Source organism: Scyliorhinus torazame, chromosome 8 (assembly GCF_047496885.1).
Source record: "Scyliorhinus torazame isolate Kashiwa2021f chromosome 8, sScyTor2.1, whole genome shotgun sequence".
Classification (NCBI taxonomy): Eukaryota; Metazoa; Chordata; class Chondrichthyes; order Carcharhiniformes; family Scyliorhinidae; genus Scyliorhinus; species Scyliorhinus torazame.
In genome coordinates, this window is record NC_092714.1 from 174,481,715 (window position 1) to 174,508,902 (window position 27,188).

At 46.9% G+C, this 27,188-nt stretch overlaps 1 protein-coding gene across 1 annotated transcript in view; it reads left to right on the top strand.

The window, feature by feature from the left end:
- Nucleotides 1-27,188, top strand: part of ctsa (cathepsin A) — a 67,514-nt gene that overhangs the window by 29,791 nt on the left and 10,535 nt on the right. The window contains 6 exon segments of the mRNA XM_072515543.1: nucleotides 1,632-1,716; nucleotides 8,975-9,066; nucleotides 12,154-12,238; nucleotides 18,378-18,526; nucleotides 21,409-21,484; nucleotides 24,180-24,269. Coding sequence (XP_072371644.1) covers nucleotides 1,632-1,716; nucleotides 8,975-9,066; nucleotides 12,154-12,238; nucleotides 18,378-18,526; nucleotides 21,409-21,484; nucleotides 24,180-24,269 — 577 coding nt within the window.

Genomic DNA, 27,188 nt, shown 5'->3' on the forward strand with positions numbered 1-27,188 from the left:
TTCCCTGGCCCTAACTGTCATCTCTTCATCATCGCCCAATCCCTAGACACTTCTATTCCCACCTGGATGGTCTGAGGGCTCTGTGCTTCTTCCTCGAAAGGAGGCCCATCAGTCCCCATCCACCATCATCCTCTTTTGCCTGGCTGAACCCCTTCTCTCTCAGAACAATTTCTCCTTCAACCTCACTCACTTCTGCCAAACAAAAGTTGTTGTTGTGGGCACCTGCATGGATCCTAGCTACTCCTGCCTTTTTGTGGGATATGTGGAACATTCCTTGCTCGTGTCTTACTTGGGGTCCCACACTCGCCTTATTACCAGAACATTGATCGGTGCTGCCTCTTGCTGAACTGGAACATTTCATCACCTTGGCCTCCAATTTCCACCTTTCCCTTGGCTTCACCTGGACCACCTCCGATTCCTCCTTTCCCTTCCTTGACATCTCCTTTTCTGAGGCGTTATTCCACCAATTTTCGATGTAAATCCAATGACACAGCTACCTCGTATGCATCTCCTCCTGGAAGTACTCTCTCCCATTCACCCAATTGCTATGTCTCCCATATCTCTTAGGACAGTGCAATTTTCCCATCAGTACTTCCTTTTTCCTCAACCGAGGATTCTCTCTCTCTCTCTCTCTCCTCTCTCTCTCCCCCCCCCCCCCCCCCCACACACACACACACACACACACACACACTGTTATTGACAGGATTTTTCATGGTGTCCCTTCTACTTCAATTGCTTTTGCCCCTTCATCTCCCAGATGAGCCATAGTATGGTTCCCCTTGTAAACTGCAGATTCAACGGATCATCCTCTTATTTCTGCCACCTCCTCCTCTCCTCGACATTCCAAAGGTTGACTCCTCAGTCTCCCCAATGCCCCCTCCCCTTTCCTACAGCTTCACGCATTCCTTTCAGGTGAAAAGACAAATTATTTGGCATACACTCGGTTTAGTATACTGTGTTCACTGCTCGCGATGTGGTCTCCTCTACATTAAATAGATCAGGCACAGGCGGGTAACCGCATTCTGGGACACCTCCATTCGGTCCACAAGTTTCAATTTCATTTTAATTCTCCGCTTTGCTCCCACCCTGGCCTTTCTGTCCTTGGCCTGCTGAAGTGTTCGAATGAAGCTCGAGGAGCTCAACCTCGAGGAACGGCACCTAGTCTTTTGACCAGGCACTTACCAGCTAACCCTAACCCAACATAGAATTCAACGGCTTTTCAATGTAATTTTTGCCCCGTATTGCTCCATTTTTCTTTCCCAATTAGTTATTCTTCTGTTTTTGTTTCTCTCGCTTCCTCTATCCTGCCATTCACACCTCTTCTGAACATGCCTTTTGTTTCTTAATTTGTCCAACCCATTTCCACTCCCTTTAGCGTTGTACCATGAACCGTTGTGCTGCCTTACCACAGACCTTTCCTTTTGTTCGCCCCATGTTCCCCTTGTTCACTTGTTCAAAACCAAAGACATTTCTAAGTTCTCTCAGTGCTGATGGAGGGTCACAGCCCTGAAAAGTTAACTGTTCCTCTCTCTCCACAGATCTGCGGGTATTTCCATCATTTTGTTTTTATTGCACTCTGCAGAGTCGGGGATTAAATATTTAAATTTTTTTGTCTGCAATTTTCTTTTTAGACTGTGGTCTGATCTCCAGAAGTTCTGCTGTTCTGAAGGAAAATGTAACTTCCACGACAATAAAGATGAGAACTGTCAGTTGAGGGTGAGTGCCGCTTTGTATGTTCACTTCAATGACAGCTATGTTTGTGGATCGTTTCAAGCCCGGCCTTTCTCTCTATCTCTCATATTTCATCGAATCTTAAGAACAGGAAGTAGAGCAGGAGGAAGGCATGCACCCCTCAAACTTGCTCTGGCATTCAATAAGATCACAGCTAAGCTTTTACATCAATATCACTTTGCTGCCATTTTCCATATCCTTCGATTCCCGAAAGTCTGTTGATGTCTCTCTTGCATATACTTGACAGCTGAGCATCCACAGCTCTTCTGCAGTAGACTTCCACAGATTCACAACCCTCTGAAATCATTTCTCCTCATCTCTGTCCTAAATGGATAACCCTTTGCCAGACTAATACCCCTAACTCTAGACACTTCAGCCGGAGGAGCATAGGCCTTAGGAGCAGGAATAGGCCTTTCGGCCCTTCAAGCCTGCTACGTCATTCATTAAGATCATGGTTGATCTGGTTGTGGTGTCAACTCCACTTTGCTGCATTCCCTCCCTCCCCCCCACAACCTTGACTCCCTTATCGATCAAAAATCTATCCAACCCCTCCTTGAATAGATTGAGTGACACTCTCCATTCCACTACTTTCTGGGCAAAAGAATTCCACAGCATTACAAACCCCCTGAGAGAATAATGTTGTCTCATCCTCATGTTAAAAGGGCGACCTCTTATTTTTAAACAGTGTCCCCTAGATCTTGTCTCCCCCACAAGTGGAAACCTCTTCTGGCTATACACCCTATCAAGTCCCCTCAGGATCTTTACATAAAAACTGAAAATGCTGGTCTGGCAGCATCTGGAGAGAGAAACATTTCAAGTCCGTGTCAGAGCTAAAGAGGAGAAAAGTGATGGATTATATATGGCTAAGAAGGGCTGGAGCAGAGTAAAAGGTCAGTAATTGGTGAGAGCGAGGAGAAATTGCAACTGAGATGTGTAGGGCACGTGACAGAGGAAGTGTTAATGGCAGGAGAGGGTGCTAGTAATTGCATGTCAGGATCTTGTATGTTTCTGTAAGATTACCTTCTTCTAGTGGTGAAGAAGGTGGGCGTCGCCTGATCTGTTCAACCTTTCTTCATAAGATAAGCCCTTCGTTTTAGGAATGAGTTGGGTGAACCTTCTTTGAACTGCTTCTGATGCATTTATATCCTTTTTCGAATAAGGCGACCAAAACTTGTACATTATCTTCAGATGTGGTCTCACCTAAGACCCAGTACAGCTCAGTACAACTTCCTACACTTATCTTCCATTTCTCCTTGCAAGAAGCACCAACATTCTATTTGCCTTCCTAATCACTTGCAGTCTCTCCCTGCTAACTTTGTGATTCATGTACCATAGAATCATAGAACTTACAGTGCAGAAGGAGGCCATTCGGCCCATCAAGTCTGCACCGGCCCTTACAAAGAGCAGTAGCAAAGAGCACCCTACTGAAGCCTACGTATCTACCCGATCCCCGTAACTCCCACGTAACATGTTTTGGATACTGAGAGCAATTTAGCATGGCCAATCCACCTACCCGCACATCTTTGGACTGTGGGAGGAAACCGGAGCACCCGGAGGAAACCCACGCAGACACGGGAAGAACGTGCAGACTCAGCACAGACAGTGACCCAAGCCGGGAATCGAACCTGGGACCCTAGAGCTGTGAAGCAACTGTGCTAACCACTATGCTACCGTGCTGTACCAGGACACCCAGATCCCTCTGTACCACCGTGTTCTGTAGTCTCTCTCCATTTAAATAGTATACTGCCTACCGTTCACATTTTCCTACTTTATATTCCATTTGCCAAATTGTTGCCCACTCACTTAACCTGTCTGCATTCCTTTGTAGGCTCTTTACCTCCTCTTGACAACTTTCCGACCTATGTTGGTGCCACCTGCAAATGTAGCTCCCATACATTCGCTCCATTCATCCAACTCATTGATGTGGATTGTAAATAGTTGAGGCCTAGCACTGAAGTATCCTGCTATAATTCTTTAATAATGGATTCCAGCACTTTCCCTATGACAGACATTAGGCTAACTGGCTTATAGTTTCCTGCCTTCTGCCTATCTCTTGCCAGGGAACCCAGCCCCTCAGCAGCAGATACCCTGTCAGAATTTTATACATTTTAATGAGATCACCTCTGACTGTTCTTAATATCTGAGAATAAAACCGCGAGTCCCGCCAGTGCTGTCCATGCCTGCTTTAAGACGGCGGGAATTCGGCGTGGAAGGATCGGGGGGCGGCCTGTGCTGGGTGGGGGGGGGGGGGGGGGTCCGTGTGCCCTGGCCTGCGATCGGGGCCCACCAATCAGCGGGCCGGGCTCTCTGGCTGGGGGCCTCGTTTCTTCCACGCCGGCCCCTGTAGTCCTGCGCCATGTTGCGTCGGGGCTGGCGTGTTGAAGGAAGGCACTGCGCATGTGCGCATTGGCGCCGGTGCCACTGCACTTGCGCGGTCCCGCGGCGCCCAGTTCTCGCCGGGATCAGCAGAAGGAGCAGCGTGAACCGCTCCAGTGCCGTGCTGGCCCCTTTTACGGGCCAGAATTTGTCATCGGGATGGCGTTTACGACGGCGTGAACACTCTGCCGTGGGATTAGAGAATCCCACCCAATATGTTATGGAACCAACCAGGGAGCAGGCACTTTTAGATTTAGTATTATGTAACGAAGAAGGGTTGATAAATAGTCTCGTTGTTAAGGATCCGCTTGGAAGGAGTGATCACAGCATATTAGAATTTCTAATTCAGATTGAGGGAGAGAAGACAAAGTGTGCCATACTGGAGTTTTAGCAGAGGTAATTATACAGGCCTGAGGAAAGAGTTGCCCAAGCAGACAGGGCACAATTAATTTTTTTTATTTTTGAGTACCCAATTATTATTTTTCCAATTAAGGGGCAATGTAGCATGGCCACTCCACCTAACCTGCACATCTTTGGGTTGTGGGGGTAAACACACGCAGACACGGGGAGAATGTGCAAACTCCACATGGACAGTGATCCAGGGCCGGGATTCGAACCCGGGTCCTCGGCGCCATAGTCCTAGTGCTAACCACTGCGCCACCGTGCTGCCCTGTAGGCACAAATAATTGAAGACGGTTGAAGAACAATGGCGGATGTTCAGGGAGATATTAAATACCTATCAAATAAAGTTTGCCGGCACAGTGGTTACCAGGGAACTGGGTTCGATTCCAGCTTGGGTCACTATCTGTGCAGAGTCTGCACGTTCTCCCAGTGTCTGTGTGGGTTTCCTCCGGGTGCTCCGGTTTACTCCCACAGTCCAAACTTCTGCGGGGTAGGTGAATTGGTCATGCTAAATTGCCAAATAGTGTTCAAAGGTTAGGTGGGGTTACTGGGTTATGGGGCTAGGTTGGAGGGGTCGAGCCCACATAGACTCAATGGGCTGAATGGCTTCCTTCTGCACTGTAAATATATTCTATTCTATATTCCTGAGAGGAAGAGGAATTGTAAAAGGGAGAAAAACGTTCCATGGCTTAACAAGCAGTCAAGGAAGGCATTGGTTATGATATTTCAGAATTCCCTGGATTCTGGAAGGGTCATGGTGAATTGGAAACACGCTAATGTAATGCTCCTATTCAAAAAGGGAGCAAGGCAAAAAGTAGGAAACTATAGACCCATTAGCTTGACCTCTGTGGTGGGGAAGTTGCTGGAATCAATCATTAAGGAGGAGATAGCTGAACATTTAGAAAAACAAAGCACAATCCACCATTGTCAGCATGGCTTTATGAAGGGTAAGTCATGCTTGACAAACTTGCTCGAGTTCTTTGAGGACGTAACCAACAAGGTGGATAATGGAGAACCTTGGATGTGGTATATCTAGACTTCCAGAAGGCGTTTGACATAAAAGACTGATCTAGAAGGTGAGATTGCGGGGGACTGGGGGTAGAGTACTAGATTGGATTGAGGATTGGCTGACTGACATCAGAGGGTCAGGATAAATGGGTCCTTCCCTGGCTGGCACACTAACCAGCGGGTTACTGCAGGGTTCAGTCCTCGGACCTCAACTGTTTACAATCTATATAAATGATCTGCAAGCAGGGACAGAGTGTAACAAAGCAAAATTTGCAGATGATCCTAAAGTAGGTGGAAAAGCAGTCAGTGAAGAGGAGATAAAAAGTTTACAGACGGTATCGATAGTCTCGGAGATTGGGCCAAAATTTGGCTGATGGAGTTTAATGTGGATAAGTGTGAGGTTATACATGTTGGCTGAAAAAATAGAAAGGCAAATTCATATCTAAATGGAAAGCAGATTCAAAATGTATCTGGGCAGAGGGATCTGGGTGTCTGTGTTCATGAATCGCAGGAAGTGGGTGTGCAGGTACAGCATGAAATTAAAAAGGCAAATGGAATGTTAGCATTTATTGTAAAAGGACTGGAGTATAAAAGTAGAGAAGTGTTGTTGCAATTGTATAGGGTGTTGGTGAGACCACATCTCTCGTATTCTTTCACTCCCTCTTCATCAACTTCCTGATCAGCTCCCAATCCTCAGCCCCGCTACACTTAAAAAAAATATATTTCTATTAAGATTTTTGCGGTTTTTAGAGTTTACAGAAAGAGATCATCATGTATTTACATAGGAATAACCCCCTTCCTCCCCCGCCCTCCCTCGCCTCCCCCTCCACTGTTTAGGTGTTCCCCTGGTATCTTGGTTTGTCCTACATGTTTACAGGGTTTGGCTTGTGTCGCCCCCGGCAGGACCCTGGGTCGTGCAACCGCCTCTGCTTGTTTGCCGATTATATTGGACTTTTCCGCCCATGGGTTGGGGATGGGGTGGGGGGGAGGAATAGCTATCTAATTAGTCGCACCCCCCTGCTCTTTTTTGATAACCCTGTAAATTATTTTCCATGTATATCCAATTCCTTTCTGAAAATTACTAGCGATTCCTGTAGCTGGTGCATTCAAAGTCATAAATACTGGGTGCATGAAAAAAATAAAACCTCTCATCCCTGTTCTGTTTCTTCGCCCAATATTTATCTTAAATCTGTATCCCCTGGTTTCTGATCCTTCGGTCATTGAAGACAGTTTCTCTTTATTTATTCCTTCAAAAACCCCATGTATTTTTTTTGCATGTCCTTACACTCACTCATTTTCTGCGGCTCTGTGTGTTTAATTTTTAATCGTTGTAAATGGATCTGCTGCAGCGGCCCAAGTGTGTGAGGCTGATATCACAAGTCAGGATTGGAATGAATGAGAGGGGCAAGTCAATGACTCGATTAAGGCAGCCTTGAGGGGTCATGGTTAAGGCGAGTTGAGGCGTAGTCTTTGAATACGACATTCACCGGTGCTCACAAACACTCGAGGGAAACCTCCAAGCTCCAGGGGCCTGTGCAGAGAAGGATCACAAGGATGGATCATGGTGTTTGAGGACTTGTGCTATGCAGCAGGGTTAGAAAAAAACTTTGTATCTTTGAAAAGGATAAATGAGAGACAACCTAAAAAGTAGATTTTTATAGTGTATTAGAACTTAACCGTGAATGTGGGACAAGGGGACACAGCGAAGCTGCTGAAGGGCAAGTTCAGGACCAATTGTGGGGAGTGCTACATTCCAGAGCGATCAATACTGGAATAGAGCTTTGTTGTAGAGTCGCCTGAGGCAGTTGAAAATTCAGTTGAGGTTCCAAAGGATGGATGAGCTAGAGGGACAAGATATCCTCGTTTACCTGTAATTTGAATGATTACCTGAACAGTTAGATACATCACTCGATGCTTCTGAATTCTACACCGAGATGAAGCCACAGGCATTGCAGTCCTGCCTCATTCTGTATTTAGAATCATAGAATTTCACAGCCCAGGGTGAGGCCTTTTGGCCCATCGGGCTCTGCTGGCTCTTTGAATCATAGAATCCATACAGTGCAGAAGGAAGTAATTTGGTCCATCTAGATTGCCCTGGCCCCCAGAAGAGCACTCTACTCCAGTCGACTCCCCACCCATCCTGCCTCATCACTGTCCCTAACTTGTACATCCCTGAACACTAAGGGGGAGTTAGCCTGGCCAATCCACCTGACCTTCACATCTTGGGAGGAAATCGGAGCGCCCGGAGGAAACCCACACAGTCACCCAAGGCCGGAATTGAATCCGAGTCCTTGGCACGGTGAAGCAGCAGGGCTCACCACTGTGCCACCCTGAAGGAGCTAAATGATGAGTTGCACTCTTCTGCTCTTTGCTCATCGCCCTGCACGTTTATCCTTCTTGAGTTATTTATCCATTTCCATTTTGAAAGTAATTGTTGAATCTCTTCCACCAGTCTTTCGGATAGTACATCCTAAAGGATAACGGTGGGCAGGGTAAAATGTTCCTCCTCCCCTTCCTTTGTTCTTTACTGTTTCCTGATCTCTTGTCACCAGAAATTGTTTTCCCCTTTCTTTACATCGTTTTGGATCCCTCGTTTAAATCTCCGCATAACCTACTCTGCTCGAAGGAGAACAATCCCAGCGTCTCCAGTCAAACCACATTAACCAAAGACCCTCATCTCTGGTGGCATCCCAAGAAATCTTCTCCACATCTGCTGAGTGGTGCCCAGAATTGAACACACGTGTAGTATGTCGTGGAAGATTTAGCTTTATCTCCTTGCTTTTGTATTTCATACTCCCAGTGATGTGAATGTCACAGGTGACCATAGGCTGCTCTCCCCTTTCAAAACTGACTGGTGGTAATTTAATCTGAGGTCACCACAGCTCCGGGAAGGGACAAGATTGAAAAGGCGAATAAATTCAGCCGGTAGGGGCATTGAACCTGCGGTGTTGGCATCGCTATGCATCACGAACCAGCTATCCAGCCAACCGAGCTATCCCAGACCCTCTTTTCCAGTGATGATTCATCTTGTGTATCTGAGAATACATTTCTCCTCGTTATGTGTCACGTGATGTGCGGTGACGTCTGCAGAGTGTTTGTGTGGGCTTTGGGCAGATCACCATCTTGATTGTATGAGCAACACCCTTAATAAACCTCTCATCGTGTTTTACAAGATTCCAGAGTGTGGGAGCCTTCTGTCTCTTTACAGCAACAAAGAAATATAACAATTCCCTATGCAGTAGTAAAGCTGTTAATATTTGTCTGCAGCTCACCTTATCCCGGTCCTATTGGGTTACAGCTGCTGGAGACTAGCTGGCATCTCGAAGAGCTAAACCAAAGAGGAGGTTCTCTCAATATGTCAGAATGTAATAAATTTACTCTCAAGGGGTAGCTTCTTTGTTTTGTTCCCATGGATTACAATGCAGCAATTCAATAAAGATTATTACTTTTTTTCCAGGTTAGAGAGGTGTTGTACATTGTGTGGTCTTCTGGTCTGAATGCGTACAACCTGTACGCTGATTGTATCGGAGGAGTGCCTGGTGAGATCCGGTAAGCAATAGTTGGGGCAGGACTCGAGGCTGGGGAAGCAGGCAGGGTGGTGCCTGTCAACGACTTGGTGGTTGGGAGGATGGAGAGGTAGTGGTGGAGGGGTAGGGTGGGGGGTTGATGGGAAACCAGGTGACAGTGGAGTTAAGATCAGAGACATTATTTCCCAGGCCTCCATCAGTCTCCAACTCCACATCCAGTGGGAAGTGCTGGCTGGCCAACAAACAATAATCGATACTGGTTGATGAAAGTCAAAGTTCCTGTATTCAGATAAACGAGCCAGGAAAGAGAGAGTGAAGTGTGGGGTCGGAGGAGAAATGGAAACCTTGGGGCAGAGGAGGTCCATGGTTTCTTCTTGTGGCTCAAAGGAGCAAACTGGTTCTCTCCAGCTGCGTGAAAGCAAAGATAAGTCAACAAACTTTGCCTTTGGAGACCCTTGGCGGGACATACATGTGGGCCTCCACCTCCACAGTTAAAATTGTTATTAGAACCTGGTCAGCATGTAGAGGAGGAGGATACCCTGGTGGCCGTCAAGATCACCACAGCCCTGAACCTTCACACCTAGGAATCATTCCAGGCTCGAGCAGGGACTTGTGTGGCATATCCCAACCAACTGCCTCCATGTGCATCCATAAAGTTAAGGATGCCCCGTTTGCCCTGGTGGCTGACCTTTGACCTAAACTATGACCTGGGAAGCTTAACAGGATGCCCAGGCAGCAGGATTCTCTGCCATCACCGGGATCGTCCAGGGGGTAATAGATGTAACGTATGTTGCCTTGCGTGCACTGGGTGGTCCGGGAGCACCCTTCATTAACAGTAAGGGGTTCCACTCCCTGAACGTCTAACTCGTGTGCAACCACCACCTGAAGATAAGACACGTGTGTGCATGCTTCCCAAGGAGCTGCACGGCAGCTACATCCTCGGGCTGTCAGAGATCCTGGCATCTTCGAAGGACACCCCAGGATGGCTCCTGGAGGATAAGGGGTACCCGCTTAGGACCTGGCTGATGATGCCAGTATAGAGGCCGGTGACTGATGCAGAGACCCGATATAACAAGGCCCATGTGGCCAACCGGGTTGTCAATGGGCGGTGCATCGGACTGCTGAAAATGTGAGTGGCAGGGGGATAGGGTGTAGACCAGCCCGCAGTGTGGAATAACATGCCAGCGGCTCCACATGTCTCGTGTGCAACGTCTGTTTAATGGTGTACCAGTACAATAGTGACCCCAATCGTCCCGCTGGTGGGTTCTCGGGGTCACCTTGGGTGGAATGGCAGGTGGGTTCTGGGGGTCACCTTGGGCAGAATGGCAGCTGGATTGAACCTCGGCTGCCCCTGCGTCATCTGGCTCTTCCAGCTCTGGCGGCTCTCCAATGTCTGCATCATGGTGTCAATGCCCTCGGCTCTGCTCCTCTGTGAGCGGACCATGCTCCGCGGTGCCTCGCCAATGTCCACCTGCATCCACACGGTCCTCAGTGACCGGGACATGCTCCGCGGTGCCTCGCCAATGTCCACCTGCATCCACACGGTCCTCAGTGACCGGGACATGCTCCGCGGTGCCTCGCCAATGTCCACCTGCATCCACACGGTCCTCAGTGACCGGGACATGCTCAGGAGCGCCTCCGAAAGGTCCATTTGAGTCAAGGACACATTCCCAGTGTCTGGAACATGCTGTCGAGGAGCTCAGCCTTGGCCGTCATTGACTGATGCACACCTTGGACACATCCACTCATGGTGCTGACATTGTACTCCAGGCTCTCCACTGAAGAAATATAAAAATGTAATCTCTTTTAACCTAGTAGGAGAGGAGTAAGTAAAGATAAAGTTCCCATAGTCCCAGATGACCATAGGCTGCGTTCCTCTTTGAGGGGGAGAGCTGACTGGTGGAGAGTTAACCTGAGGATCACCACACCTCAGGCGAGGGGCAAGGTTGAAAAGGCCATCATGACCTCATCATAACCTCAGCAGGTACACGAATTGAACCTGCACTTTTGGCCTCGTTCTGCATCACAAACCAGCAGTCTAGCCAACTGAGCTAAACCAACAGGAAAAACAAACGAGAAGGTCCGAGAAATGAGTAGAGGGCAGGGGAGATTAATTAAGAAAAAGAGCCAAGGAGAATGGTAATGGGTAGAGTAAAGAAACAAAGGTTGTGTCCAGTTGAGGCCTGAATAGGGACACAGCAACCATCTGAACGCAACATGAAGGGATAAAGAAAGAAAGGAGACGCAAAGCAACCCAATAAATAGGGGCGGGTTTAGCACAGTAGGCTAAACAGCTGGCTTGTAATGTAGAACAAGGCCAGCAGCGCAGGTTCAATTCCCGTACCGGCCTCCCCGAACAGGTGCCGGAATGTGGCGACTTGGGGCCTTTCACAGTGACTTCATTGAAGCCAACTTGTGACAATAAATGATGATTATTATTATTATTATTATTAAATAGAAACTTGGAATAAAATGGAGGCAGAGTAGATCGAAAGGCACTAAACTCGATATTGAGTCCAGAAAGCGGTAGAATGTGGGGTTGAATGATGAGATGCTGTTCCTCAAGCTTGCATTGAGTTTCAATGGAACACTGTCGCAGGCCAAGGACAGAAATGTCAAGAGTAGGGGCACGGTAGGGAATTAAAATGGCAAGTGGCAGGAAGCTCGGGGGTCATGCTTGTGGACTGAATCGAGGTGTCCCACAAAGTGTTCACCCAGTCTGCGTTTGAACGCCTCAGTGTAGAGGAGACTGCATTGGGAGCAGTGAATATGGTATACTAAATTGAAGGACGTACAAATAAATCGCTGCTTCACTTGGAAGGAGTCTTTACGGCCTTGCGTGGTGAGAAGGGAGGAGATGAAAGAATAGGTGATGCATCTCGCTTTCACAGAAAGGTGCGTTGGGAAGGGAGAGGTCATTGGGGGGGGACGGAGGAGTGGAATGTTGTGTTGTGGAGGGAATGGCAGCAGATACCTGTGCTGTCCTTCGAAGTCTCTGTCTGTCAGTGAGGTGGGAGCTACATGACAGCTTGAGAAAATACATTGAGAGCCAAATATTTAAATCAGCATGTGACTGATTGACTGACTGACACGTTTTGTCTTTCAACAGCTTTGATGAGAACCAGAAGCAGCTGGTCACCGGTGACTTGGGAATCTTGTTCCCCAAAAACGAAATGAGCCTGTGGTGGAGGAAGGTAAATTGCTTTAATCCTTTCGTAAAGTTGATGGCCAGGCTGTTAATTCAACAACAATCTGCATTTATATAGTGATTTGAATGTAGTGGAACATCCCAGGATGCTTCACTGGAGTCTATGATCAGCCAATAAAATCTGACACAGGGCCACATAAGGAAATATTGGGGCAGGTGACCAAAAGCTCCATGAAAGTAAGTTTTAAGGAACATCCTAGAGGAGGAAAGAATGTGGGACCTGACCAGCTGAAAGCACAGCTGTCAATGGTGGAGCAAAGGATGTCGGAGTGAGGGAGGGTCCCTGCTATTCCTTTATGTTTGCAGTGGTGAATCTAGTCGTTGAATTTATAAAAACCTTGTGGAGATTGATTCTGTTCGGACAGCCTTCCTGCTGGTGCAGATTCTCACAGTGGAACTGTCCCATACAGTTGAGGCTCGTCTCTGATTCGATTCCCCAGGCTCCACTCGATTAGCTCGTCAGGGGCACTAAGTTTGTCCTGTATTCCCCGGAGATTCTGTATGGTTGGATCAACCAGAAGCCAAAGAATTAGATCAGAATGAACAGAATTGCGGGCGTTAATATGAAGTCACACTTGAGGTGCCCAACGAGCAAATATTGTGCACTGCAGATCTTGAGGACTGGAGCGGCAAAAGTGGAGCCTGTGTTCAGCTGAGGACCGTCTGGCATTGGTGCAGGGGTGGGGGGGCTCTGGCGATTCCGACTGAGGGCAGCAGTTGGCATGCGAGTCCGCAATGAGCTGTGTGTCTCTTTTGATTGGCAAAAACAATCTGGGGTCCTGTGTGAAAATTCAATCAGTTGAATTGAACCAAGACAAAAAAAGTGGAAGATGGGGGTGAAATTAGAATTGGGCCATGACACACATCAGGTGGAAGCTGATTTGCCAGCCGGCATACACTATGCACACATCCCATTGTATTGAAGTCAATCAATCCACCACTTAGAACATAGAACATAGAACGATACAGCGCAGTACAGGCCCTTCGGCCCACGATGTTGCACCGAAACAAAAGCCATCTAACCTACACTATGCCATTATCATCCATATGTTTATCCAATAAACTTTTAAATGCCCTCAATGTTGGCGAGTTCACTACTGTAGCAGGTAGGGCATTCCACGGCCTCACTACTCTTTGCGTAAAGAACCTACCTCTGACCTCTGTCCTATATCTATTACCCCTCAGTTTAAAGCTATGTCCCCTCGTGCCAGCCATTTCCATCTGCGGGAGAAGGCTCTCACTGTCCACCCTATCTAACCCCCTGATCATTTTGCATGCCTCTATTAAGTCTCCTCTTAACCTTCTTCTCTCCAACGAAAACAACCTCAAGTCCATCAGCCTTTCTCATAAGGTTTTCCCTCCATACCAGGCAACATCCTGGTAAATCTCCTCTGCACCCGCTCCAAAGCCTCCACGTCCTTCCTATAATGCGGTGACCAGAACTGTACGCAATACTCCAAATGCGGCCGTACCAGAGTTCTGTACAGCTGCAACATGACTTAGTATTCTATGTATCTGCTGAACCATCCACTGATGGCCAATCCACCTAACCTGCACACCTTTGGACTGTGGGAGGAAACCGGAGCACCCGGGGAAATCCACACACAAATGGGGAGAACGTGCAAACTCCACACAGACAGTGATCCAAGCCGGAATTGAACCTGGGACCCTGGTGTTGTGAGGCAGCAATGCCAGCCACCGTGGTTGGAGGGGAAAAACATTTTAAAAATCAGGTGGTGGCTGAGTTTGTCTTTTCTGCTAGTATCCCGCTACATTTGTTTTTGCAAAAATATACTTTATTCGTAAAATATCTGAAAACATTCCAAACATTTCAAAATGGCCGTCACATGGTGCAATAGTAGTCAGGTTCTCTACATACATCAAGTTGCGCTCTTCAGGTGCTTCAACACAGTCAAAGAAACATTACAGACATTTCAAAATGGTCCTTACAAATGGTGCAGTAGGCGGCATGTCGCACAGTGGTTCGCACTGCTGCCTACGGCGCTGAGGACCCGGGTTCAAATCCCGGCCCTGGGTCACTGTCCGTGTGGAGTTTGCACATTCTCCCCATGTCTGCATGGGTTCCACCCCCACAACCCCAAAGATGTGCAGGTGAGGTGGATTGGCCACGCTAAATTGTCCCCTAATTCGAAATAAAAATAATTGGGTATTCTAAATTTAAATAAAAACAAATGATGCAATGGTCTTTAAATTGTGTACATAAATCAGGTTGCACTCTGAGGTACTTCAATACAATTGTGATACATGTAATATTCCCAGTACACATTCAATGTGAGACATACAGCCCAAGGGGGTTTTGTTCAATTCCCCTCACCTCAGTCCTGGTATTCCACTACCTTCTCCTCCGGCTTTTGCAAATCCTGACCGTTCCCCTAACCCTCACTTACAACTTTAACTCTTTCCACAGCATTCCATTTGACCATGTTTGTCCCTGCCGCTAACTGATCCCTTATCTGACCATTCAAATCGCTGTTCCTGTGAAGCATCTTGAGGTGTCCCATTTGGGAGGCGGCTCTGGAAATACATTTAATGAAGTGGCCAGTCAAAAGGGCTTGTTAAGGATAGAGAAAGTAGATGTGTTACAAGGAAGGTGTATGTTGGAGTCATGAACTAGCAGGAAGTAGTTGTCTATTCTAAAGGATGGATCTTTTATTTAAGGAAAATGGTATCCTTATTTTGGTTAAAATGCAGAATAACAGGGTGACATTATTAATCACTGCAAAGCAGGGTTTAGAGTATACAAGGGCACTGGGCAAACTTGCCCCAAAACGCTTGCGTGAAAAATAAAGACTGGGTGACCGATTCAAGGAAGATTCCCACCCCATTCCTTGCGCAAGATAAAAGCAAATTACTGCAGATGTTGGAATCTGAAACAGAAACAGGAAATACTGGTCAACCTCAGCAGGTCTGACAGCATCTGTGGAGAGAGAACAGAGCTAATGTTTCAATGCGTCATGGCCATTCTGGCCTGGGTATGAAGAATTGAAAGCTCAAACTCAGAGTGAGAAATCAACATGCAGTTTAATTGGAGGAGCAGTGAACAAGAATAGGAGATGGAGTTTGGGAGGAGCTGCTCCTCCAATCATAGGTCCTGTCTCTCCCACGTTGACTGCTCCAGCTCCTCCAGTCAAAGACTCTCTCCCTTACTACTCTCGGAGATACTGAAACTACGATTAGAGGAATCATAGAATTTACAGTGCAGAAGGAGGCCATTCAGCTCATCGAGTCTGCACCGGCCCTTGGAAAGAGCACGCTACCTAAGCCCACAGCTCCACCCCAGTAACCCCACCAAACCTTTTGGACACTAAGGGGCAACTTAGCATGGCCAATCCACCTAATTTGCACATCTTTGGACTGTGGGAGGAAGCCGGAGCACCCGGAGTAACCCACGCAGACACGGAGAGAACGTGCAGACTCCGCGCAGACAGTGACCCAAGCCGGGAATCGAACCTGGGACCCTGGAGCTGTGAAGCAATAGTGCTAACCACTGTGCTACCGTGCTGCCCCAAGGAGCAGCAAGGGCGGGAGACTGGGAGGAGCTGGAGCAATTATCCTTGACGATGATCCATTCAAATCAATCTTTCTACATTTTCTGGAACCACAATTGTTCAAGTTGAACTTTTAACATCCTCAGGGGCCGAGATGAGGTCTTGAAGAAAAACAGAAAAGGAAAAGGATGGAGATATGCAGAAACTAAAAATGGAGTCCCCCTGAGGACAGGGGCAGGAGCCAATGGCGAGAAGATCTGCCAGATTTTAGTTGTGTGTGAAGGGGAGGCAATGAGAAGAGAACCACGCAGACTCATTTAATCTTTTACCAACAGCCTAAACTGCTAATTCCTGTCTGATTTCTGTTTCATTGCATCAGATAGTTGAAATTTGAGGTGAAAGTGATCTTCTTTCACTATCATATATTGCGAATTGTGGGTCGGTGATAGCCACTCACCATCTGACTTTGAAATACATCACTGTCCCTTTACTGTCGCTGGGTCAAAAACCTGATGTGGGTACACCTACATCACATGGGCTACAGCGGTTCAAGAAGGCAGATCACCGTCTCGAGGGCAAATAGGGATGGGCAATGAATGCTGGCCTAGCCAGCGACGCCCACATCCCATGGATGAATAATAAAAACAAAGATGGGCGGCACAGTGGTTAGCTCTGCTGCCTCAGCGCCAGGGACCCGGGTTCGATTCTAGCCTTGGTTCACTGTCTGTGTGGAGTTTGCACATTCTCCCCGTGTTTGCGTGGGTTTCCTCCGGGTGCTCCAGTTTCCTCGCACAGTCCAGAGATGTGCAGGTTAGGTCATGGGGTTATGCGGATAGGGTGGGGTGGATGTGGGGGAGTGGACCTGGGTAGAGTGCTCTTTCAGAGGATCGGTGCAGACTCGACAGGCCGAATGGCCTCCTCCTGCACTGCAGGGCTTCTATGATGCACATTTCAGATTTCAGGGTAGACAATTTTAGCTCATAGGTGGTGACACCTTGCTTTGTTTTACTGGTGTGCACAATCCAGGTCATGTTCTGTTGTTCATACTGGATCGACTTAATCCTGTATGACATGAATAAACTACATTAAAAGCTGAAATACGCAAGTCACTGATGGTTTGTTACAAATACATTGATGGTAGTAGAAGGTAAACACAGAAAAGACTAACTTTATAAATATTTGCTACTTTTGGTTAGAATGAAAAGTTTCATTGCAACCAAAGCGGTTGTTACTCACTTTCTACATGTATTCTTTATGGTTTTGTTGGAGTCACAAACACCAGCCATGTGTTGCCAAATAAAGGCGTTACTTTGCGAAATTAATTTTTAATCTACCATTGACATGTGAGGGTTAGCATACTATTTTGATCTGATTAATCTTTGCCTTGAGGTTGGATGAGCTGCTCGAGTATTTCCATTTGTTACTTGAGCTACCTTATCTATCTAAAGGAGGAAACTCTGAAAATAAATCAACACAAATATAGATGGTGATGTGACAGTGTGACCGTCACTTAATAAAGGAGTTGGAATGAAGAAAGAGCCCTTGAAAAATCAAGAAGTAGCCCTCTCGAACATCTCAATGAGCATCAGGATGGGTGGGGGGGGATTACTTTGCCCCTTGCTGCAAGGAATTAGTGAGCTAATTTGATCTATAACTCAGTCTATCTTTTAAGGTTTTACTGTTTGAACCGAGTCCAGTTCGTATATCTGAAATACTTTCCTTTTTCACAAGTGTTTTCTCCTGAAGATGCTGACTCGTACCCATGTCTAACCCAAATGGCAGCCCAAGTGTGAGCCTAGTGAGTGTTCAATCACGCAGTGAAGTCATGTCCAACTCAAATTTAACACTCCTTCCATTTCTGTCTGCATTTCCAGTCATGATCTCATTGAGTGGTGGAGCAGACTCGATGGGCCAAATGTCCGACTTCTGCTCCTGTGTCGTATTGTCTTTTTCAGCAGAGGGTTACTAGAGACTGAAACATGGGGTTGAACTATTCTCTTCCTTACGCGGCTGCTCCAGTTAATTATAGGTGTTCCCATGCTGTGCGCAGTTACTGCTGATCATTTCACGTTCTGCAGCTCGTCAGGAATATTTGATCAAGTCCCACCTGATCCGTCCTCCGTTTAAGGCTCCGGTCCGTCAGGTTATAGGGGCTGGTTTAGCACACTGGGCTAAATCGCTGGCTTTTAAAGCAGACCAGGCAGGCCAGCAGCACGGTTCAATTCCCGTAACAGCCTCCCCGAACAGGCGCCAGAATGTGGCGACTAGGGGCTTTTCACAGTAACTTCATTGAAGCCTACTTGTGACAATAAGCGATTTTCATTTCATTTCATTCATTTTACATTTTAATATGGAGAAAAGGGTCACATGAAATCCTTTGGGAACAATGTGCCATAGAATTTAGTTTGGGCTGCAATGTGACCATGGGACTGACTGCTCCTTACCTGGTATGAGTGTCCATTTAAAAATAGCGAGGGTGAGTCCGTAGCTGCAAGTTAGTGGAAATTGGAAATGCTCTGATGAGTGCCACACAGTGGGGACCGAGTGAGCTTTCTGGTGGGCCTCGTCGTGTGATTTATTACTGCAACATGCTCACCTCTGATGTATTTTCTCCAGAAACTACAAGAGACACAACAGAGCCACAGAAATATGCGGCTTGACCCCCCATGCACCAATACCACTGCCCCCAGAAACTTCCTGAATGATCCAAGGGTGCGGAAGGCTCTGCACATTCCTGTCTTTGTGCAAAAATGGGAGATGTGCAGGTAACACCATCTCTGTATCATGAAGCAATTCTACATGTTAAATATAAGAGTGTGAAGCAGAATGTCTTGTGCTCACCTGTCCTGCTGTAATCTGCCATTGGGGCTGCCCGCTTGCTATGGGGAGGGGGGTTCCAATCAGTTGTACTCAAGTGTGAGGCGTGCCGTAAGTATTAGTCATTCTAAAGATCTTGGATGGAGTCTTGGTGAACAGTCGCACTGCGAATAAGTAGTATTCTCACATTTGTCTCCACTGACACAATCTTCTTGTTTCACCAATATTAGAATCATAGAATTCCTACTGTGCAGAGGAAGCCATGAGTCTGCACCAACCCTTTGAAAAACCACACTAGCTAGGCCCAATCCAATGTCTGTTCCTGCAACCCCTCCCTAAGCAGCATTTGAGCATGGCATGGCCAATCCACCTAACCTGCACATCTTTGGACTTAAAAACATAATATTCTTAAAGTATAAATCCTGCCCCCTGTGGATCTACTTGGACATCCTATTATTCGGTTTAACTTGACACTTTCTGCTGCGTAATAGAACAAGTATTTGTTGATGTGCATTAATCCTTTTCCACTTCTGTCTAATCTACAATTTTGTCTGGCTTTGTGTGATTACTGTTGCTGCTTTCAACATTGCTCTTTTCCCACACAGCAAAGCATAATTCACAGCCTTACTTTGCACCCACACTGAGGTAAGAAATCAAAAATACTGAGGACCAAGGACAGGTTAATGGGGGGGGGGGGGGGCACGCATACCATAAAATATCCATCGTTCATCAAAGCAGAATTGTTATTACTCCATTTATCCAAAATTACAGCTAAACCCTGCTAGCTTTCACCTTGGTCTCTAATCACTTCTTGGAGAGATTTATCAAATGCTTCTAAAATCACATGAGTATGATCATTCAGCGAATAATTCTTGCGTGTTCTAAGAATTTGCTTCCCATGCTATACATTTCTCGGACTCTGATGGGCTGCCAGGATCTGCTTTCCCTCTGATGCCCTGGAGTTGGTGTCAAATTGATATCATATCATCAAACTTATCGTACAGTTATTCCACGTGAATTCAACTTTTGTGCAACCAACTCCCCCACTCCCACAACCTGACTTGTTCCTGCTGATGTGCGAAAAAGATTGTTAGCCTGCAATATCATTCTTGTTGTATTGGATGGTGCAGTGTCTGAGGGAGGATGCGAGGTGCTGATGGTTCAACATTTAGAAACATAGGAACAGGAGGCGGCCATTCAGCCTCTCCATCCTGTCCTGCTATTCATTGAGATCATAGCTGAACTGCGATCCAACTCCATGTATTCTCTGAATCCCTGAATATCTTTGGAACAAAAATCCATCTCTGATTTGGAATGAACAGTTGACCTAGCATTAATTACTGTTGTGGAAGAGAGTTTGTGATAGAATCATAGAATTTACAGTGTAGAAGGGGGCCATTCAGCCCATCGAGTCTGCACCGGCCCTCGGAAAGAGCACCCTATCAAGCCCACACCTCCACCCTCTCCCAGTAACCCCACCTAACCTTTTTGGACACTAAGGACAATTTAGCATGGCCAATCCACCTGACCTGCACATCTTTAGACTGTGGGAGGAAACCCAAGTAGGCACAGGGAGAATGTGCAGACTCCGCATATATCTAACCAAGGTTGTGTATCGCTGAAGCAGAACTTGCCCTCATTGTAATCTACTCATCTAGATATTAAGGTCAGCATTCCTTTAGACATTCGGATTATTATTTGCACTTGTTCGTGACGTTTTAATGATTTGAGTCTGGACCTGCCCCCACCAGGACTTTTAGGATTTCCACTGTTTTTCGCTTTTCACCATTTTCACCGGGCGACACACTGGCACAGTGGTTAGCACTACTGCCTCTCAGCTCCAGAATCACGGGTTCAATTCCGGCCTCGGGTGACTGTGTGGAATTTTAACTTTCTCCCCATGTCTGCATGGAATTCATCCAGTTCCTCCTACAGTCCAAAGATGTGTAGGTTCGGTGGATTGGCCATGCTAAGTTTCTCCTTTAGTGTCCAAAAGATTAAGTTGGGTTACGGGGATAGGGTGGAGGCGTGGGCTTGAGTAGGGTGCTCTTCCCAAGGGGAGGTGCAGGCTTGATAGGCCGAATGGCCTCCTTCTGCACTGTAAATTCTATGATTTAGAAAGTCCCCAGTTCCATCCTTTTCAGGTTCACAGTGGTTTACCTCACACTTTCCGACATTGAAATCTATTTTCACAGTTTTACCCATTCACTTATTCTGACTATCACTCTTATCTTCTTAATCCATAAATGCACTTTCAGCGGTGATGGCCGAGCCTTATACAAAAGCCAATTTAAACTTTAATGCGTAGTCTTTAGTTTTTGTAACTGCAATCTGCAGACTCCAGGGGCAGATGATCCCAGCCGGAGTGTCCAGAGGGACTGTGAGGTCACCTGATATCTGTCCATTTGGGACTGGGATACCACGCAAGACGAGCACAGTGCCTTGAGAATTCTCTTTCTCTACGTATTGGCTGGCGGATTGGGGTAATTGTAACCCAGTCCACCGGACAGGAATTCCATGGCATATCTAGCTCTCTGGGTGGCGAGTAAAATTGGACGATATTAAGCAAGTGTTCCACCCAATCCTGTTGGTTTCCAGATGGGCGGGTTAATTTCGATAAATTGTCTTTATTAATTCTATTGCTGTACATTAATTAAAAATATCCTTGGCAAGAGTCGTACAGTTTTCCTGGAGTTGAGATAGGGAAAAGGCTTTTCTGGGAAGTCTTTATTTGCAGGAATGTTGTGATATTTGTAAGTATGCCCTCTTAAATTTTTGAAGAACTGGATTACTTTTAATTGTTCTCTTGTTTGTCTTTACTCCTGTCTAGTGCAACTGTGAATCTGCTTTATCGGCCCCTCTACAGTGATATGAAGAATCAATATCTGAAACTGCTGGCTGCCAGGGTAATTGAAACATTGTTCGTTCTACTCCTCTCTTTTATTCCTGTTGTCCACTAACTTCTAGAAACTGTGCATGTTTTAATCATCTATAACACTGCTGGCTGAAAAAGGGAGATGGCTAGTCGGCGGAGGGGCGGGGGGGGTTAACCCCCCGACCAGGCTGATCACGTGGAACGTGTGGGGCCTGAATGGGCCAGTCAAGAGGTCCCGTGTGTTCTCGCATTTAAAGGGGTTGAAGGCGGACATGGCCTAGTTACAGGAGACGCACTTAAAGCTCGCTGACCAGATGAGGTTAAGGAGAGGATGGATGGGCCAGGTGTTTCACTCGGGGTTAGATTCAAAGACCAGCGGGGTGGCAATTTTGGTTAGTAAACGAGTGGCGTTTGAGGCAGGGAGCATCGTGGCGGACAAGGGAGGCAGGTACATAATGGTGAGTGGCAAGCTGCAGGGGGCCCGAGTGGTGTTAGTGAATGTAATGCCCCGAACTGGGATGATGCGGACTTCATGAGGCGCTTGTTGGGCAGGATCCCGGACTTGGAGTCAAGTAACTTGATTATGGGAGGGGACTTTAATTAGGTCTTGGATCCGGTCTTGGACCGTTCCAAGTCCAGGTCGGGAAAGAGGCCGGCGGCGGCCAGGGCCCTGTGGGAATTCATGGACCAGATGGGAGGCGTGGACCTGTGGGGATTTGCGCGGCCAAGGGCGAAGGAGTTCTCCTTTTTCTCCCACGGCCATAAAGTCTATTCACGGATAGATGTCTTTGTGTTGAGCAGGGTGCTAATTCCCCGCTATTTCCTCCTTAATGATAGATTCCAGCATTTTCCCTACAACCGAAGTTAAGCTTACCGGACTATAATTACCCGCTTTCTGCCGACCTTTTTTAAACAGTGGTGTCACGTTTGCTACTTTCCAATCCTCTGGGACCACCCCAGAGTCTAGTGAATTTTGATAAATTATCACTGCGTTTACAATTTCCCTAGCCATCTCTTTTAACACTCTGGGATGCATCCCATCAGGGCCAGGAGACTTGTCTACCTTTAGCCCCATTAGCTTGCTCAATACTGCCTCCTTAGTGATTACAATCATCTCAAGGTCCTCACCTAATCATATCTTTATTTCCATCAGTCACTGGCATGTTATTTGTGTCTTCCACTGTGAAGACTGACGCAAAAAACCTGTTCAGCTCCTCAGCCATTTCTCCGTCTCCTATTATTACATCTCCCTTCTCATCTTCCAAAGGACCAATATTTACCTTAGCCACTCTTTTTTGTCTTATATATTTGTAGAAGCTTTTACTATCTGCTTTTATGTTCTGAGCAAGTTTACTTTCATAGTCTACCTTACTCTTCTTTATAGCTTTTTTTAGTAGCTTTCTGTTGTCCCCTAAAGACTTCCCAGTTCTCTAGTCTCCCACTAATTTTTGCCACTTTGTATGTTTTTTCCTTCAATTTGATACTCTCCCTCACCTCCTTAGATATCCACGGTCGATTTTTTCCCTTTCTACCGTCTTTCTTTTTTGTCGGTATGAACCTTTTCTGAAAACTGTGAAAGATTGCTCGGAAGGTTCTCCACTGTTCCTCAACTGCTTCACCATGAAGTGTTTGCTCCCAGTCTACCTTAGCTAGTTCTTCTCTCATCCTATTGTAATCGCCTTTGTTTAAGCACAAAACACTAGTGTTTGATTACCTTGTCATCCTCCAACTGTATTTTAAATTCCACCATATTGTGGTCGCTCCTTCCAAGAGGATCCCGAACTATGAGATCATTAATCAATCCTGCCTCATTACACAGGACCAGATCTAGGACCGCTTGTTCCCTCATAGATTCCATTACATACTGTTCCAGGAAATTATCCCGGGCACATTCTATAAACTCCTCCTCAAGGCTGCCTTTACCAACCTGGTTAAACCAATCGACATGCAGATTAAAATCTCCCATGATAACCGCTGTACCATTTCTACATGCATCCGTTATTTCTTTGCTTATTGCCTGCCCTACCATCCTGTTACTATTTGGTGGCCTATAGACTACTCCTATCAGTGAACTTTTTGCCTTACTATTCCTGATTTCCACCCAAATTGATTCAACCTTGTCCTCCATAGCACCAATGTCATCCCTTACTATTGCCCGGATGCCATCCTTAAACAACAAAGCTACACCACCGCCCTTACCGTCCATTCTATCCTTTCGTGTAGTCTGATACCCTTGGATATTTAACTCCCAGTCGTGACCATCTTTTAACCATGTATCAGTAATGGCCACTAAATCATAGTCATTCACGATGATTTGCGCCATCAACTCATTCACCTTATTCCGTATACTACGAGCATTCAGGTAAAGTAACATGATACTGACCCGATAATCTCCTCCAATGATGGAAGGGTAAATATTGGCCAGGACATGGAGAATCCACCCCCCCCCCCCCCCCCACACCCACCCACTACTGTTCCTCTGATTGCTGGGAGATCCTGAGAGAGCAGACAGAGCCTTTGTTTAATACCTTGTCTGAATTATGGCACCTCTGACAATGCAGTTATCTCTGTATTGCAGGATTATGTGCTCAATCCTGTGGCGTTTCGGGTGACTATTGTCTATTAACTCTCAGCCTGCAATGCAAGTACTTCCCAATCCCTCTGAATTGAATGTTAATTTGGGTCTTTTTGTTCCTGTATCAATTTGGCTGCATTTCCGGTGACAGCAGTACCAGATCCTGGTTTATAATGGAGATGTGGACATGGCCTGTAACTTCCTGGGAGACGAGTGGTTTGTGGAATCTCTCCAGCAGAAGGTGAGCTTTTTTTTCTATATTCTGCAGCTTGTTTGCAGTATCCGACGTGAGTGGCTTTTTGAGCTCTCTGCATGTGCATACTAGTACTTTCACAACACTGGTGTACAATAATGTGACAAAGAATCAAAATTCATTGAAGCAAATTGGGGGGAAAGCTTTATTTAATTCTTGAATGATTTCACCCGAACAGTGGGAGATAGGAAGGAAGAGCCTGAGAGAGAACAGTGCAGATTTGCAGATTTCCCAATTCTTAAAGAAAATCCCATTAACTGCCCTCAAAATTTACAATGAAACTGTTTCGATTTATGCAACAGAACTGTTGTAATGTTCACACTGCAGCATTAAAAATATGAAATTAACTGAAGTGTAATCATAGTCCATTGTGATCATCTGAATGGAATTCCTTCAAAAGGATGACAAGACACACTGATTGCTAAAGGGAAATAAACAGGATCAGTCGAGAATTCACTATTTAATCCTGATAATGTCTATTTCATGCCAGAATACTAACTATATCAACCGTTAGCTTGTTAAAATGTCCTTTTCTCTAACATTCTTAACAGGTCAATTTTAAACCTAACCACTAAAATGATGTTTGATGACTTGATCAAAACCTTTTAAGATCCTCGGGTATTGACAGTGTGGCTAGGGGGCGTGTGTTCCTTCTTGTGGGAGAGTCTAGAACTAGAGGCCACTGTTAAAAATAAGGGGCTACTCATTTAAGACGGAGATGAGTAAAGATGTTTTCTCTTGAGGGTCGTGAGTCTGTGGAACTGTCTTCCTCAAAAGGCACTGAAAGTAGAGTCTTTGAATATTTTTTTTAACAAACAGCTTTAATGAGGTATTTTTGGCATTACAAACAACCACTATAAAAAAATAGAGTACAAAGAACAATAGTCTTAATGCAGCCGCCGACATCCGTCCCTCCAAGGCCTGCCTATTTAACCCCCTACTCTGTGCTACACTAACCCCCCCCCCCAGCTGACGATTAATTCTCCACAAAGAAGTCAATGAATGGTTGCCAGCTCCAGGTGAACCCTGACAGCGACCCTCTCAAGGCGAACTTGATCTTTTCCAGGCCGAGAGAGCTCGCCATGTCGGTTAACCAGGCCTCTGGCTTTGGAGGCCTAGAATCCTTCCAAGCCAGTAATATCCGTCGCTGGGCTACCAAGGAGGCAAAGGCCAGAACATCTGCCTCTTTCTCCTCCTGGACACCCGGGTCTTCCAACACCCCAAAAATCGCTACCCCTGAACTCATTTCTACCCTTGTCTTCAATACTCTGGACATGACATCCGCAAACCCCTGCCAGTAACCCCTAAGTTTTGGGCATGCCCAGAACATGTGGACATGGTTCGCTGGTCCACCCGCACATCTGACACACTTGTCTTCCACCCCAAAAAATCTACTCATCCGGGCCGCTGCCATGTGCGCCCGGTGCACCACCTTAAATTGGATCAAGCTGAGCCTTGCGCATGCAGCGGTCGCGTTGACCCTGCTCAGCGCCTCCACCCATAGGCCGTCTTCCATCTCGCCCCAGTTCCTCCTCCCACTTACGCTTCAGTTCCTCCATAAGCGTCTCCTCCACCCCCATTAATTCTTTGTAGATGTCCGAGACACTGCCCTCCCCCACCCAGCCCCTAGACACTACCCTATCTTGAATCCCTCTTAGTGGCAGGAGTGGGAAGGATGGTACCTGCCTGCGCAGAAAGTCCCACACCTGTAGATATGTAAAATCATTCCCTGCTGCCAGCCCGAACTTCTCCTCCAGCGCCCTCAAGCTGGGGAAGCTCCCTTCCAGAAACAGGTCCCCCAACTTCTCAATCCCCGTCCTTTGCCACACCCGAAATCCCCCATCTAAGCTCCCCGGAGTGAACCGGTGGTTGTCACATATTGGGGGCCAAACCGATGCACTCACTGCACCAACAAATCTCCTCCACTGGCCCCAGATCCTCAGGGCCGCCACCACCACGGGACTGGTGGAATATCTCACCGGCAGGAACGGCAATGGTGCCGTTATCAGCGCCCCCATGCTGGTGCCCCTGCATGAAGCTGCCTCCATCCGCTCCCAAGCCGCCCCCGTCCCCACCACCAACTTCCTTATCATCGCAATATTGGCCGCCCAGTAATAATTACTAAAATTTGGCAGGGCAAGCCCCCCTCCCCTCGATTCCTCTCGAGCATCCCCTTTTTCACCCGTGGGGACTTACCGGCCAAACAAAGTCCAAAATGATTTTGTTGATCCTCTTAAAAAAAGACCGCGGGATGAAAATCGGGAGGCATTGGAACACAAATAAAAATCTCGGCAATACCGTCATCTTAACTGTCTGCACCCTCCCCGCCAGTGACAGCGGTAGCGCATCCCATCTCCGAAGCTCGCCCCTCATCTGCTCAACCAATTGGGACAAGTTCAACTTGTGTAACCGGCCCCAGATATCTAAAATTGTTCCCCACCAACTTGAACGTTAACTCCCCCAGCCGACCCTCCTGGCCTCTTGCCTGGACTACAAACATCTCACTCTTCGTCATATTCAGTTTGTATCCCGAAAACCGGCCAAATTCCCCCAGAATCGCCATAATCTCCCCCATCCCTGCCCCTGAATCTGCTACATATAGGAGTAGATCATCCGCATACAGCGATACCCTATGCTCCACCCCCCACCCCCCCAACCAGCCCTTTCCAACCCCTTGAAGCCCTCCGAGCAATTGCCAGCGGCTCTATGGCTAGTGCAAGCAGCACTGGGGAGAGGGGACATCCCTGTCTTGTCCCCTGGTGCAGCCTAACATAGTCCACGGTCGTCCTGTTCATCCTTACACTAGCCTCCGGGGCCTAGTACAACAACCTTACCCAGTCGATAAAGCCCCTACCAAACTCAAACCGTCCCAGCACCTCCCATAGATAGTCCCACTCTACCCGGTCG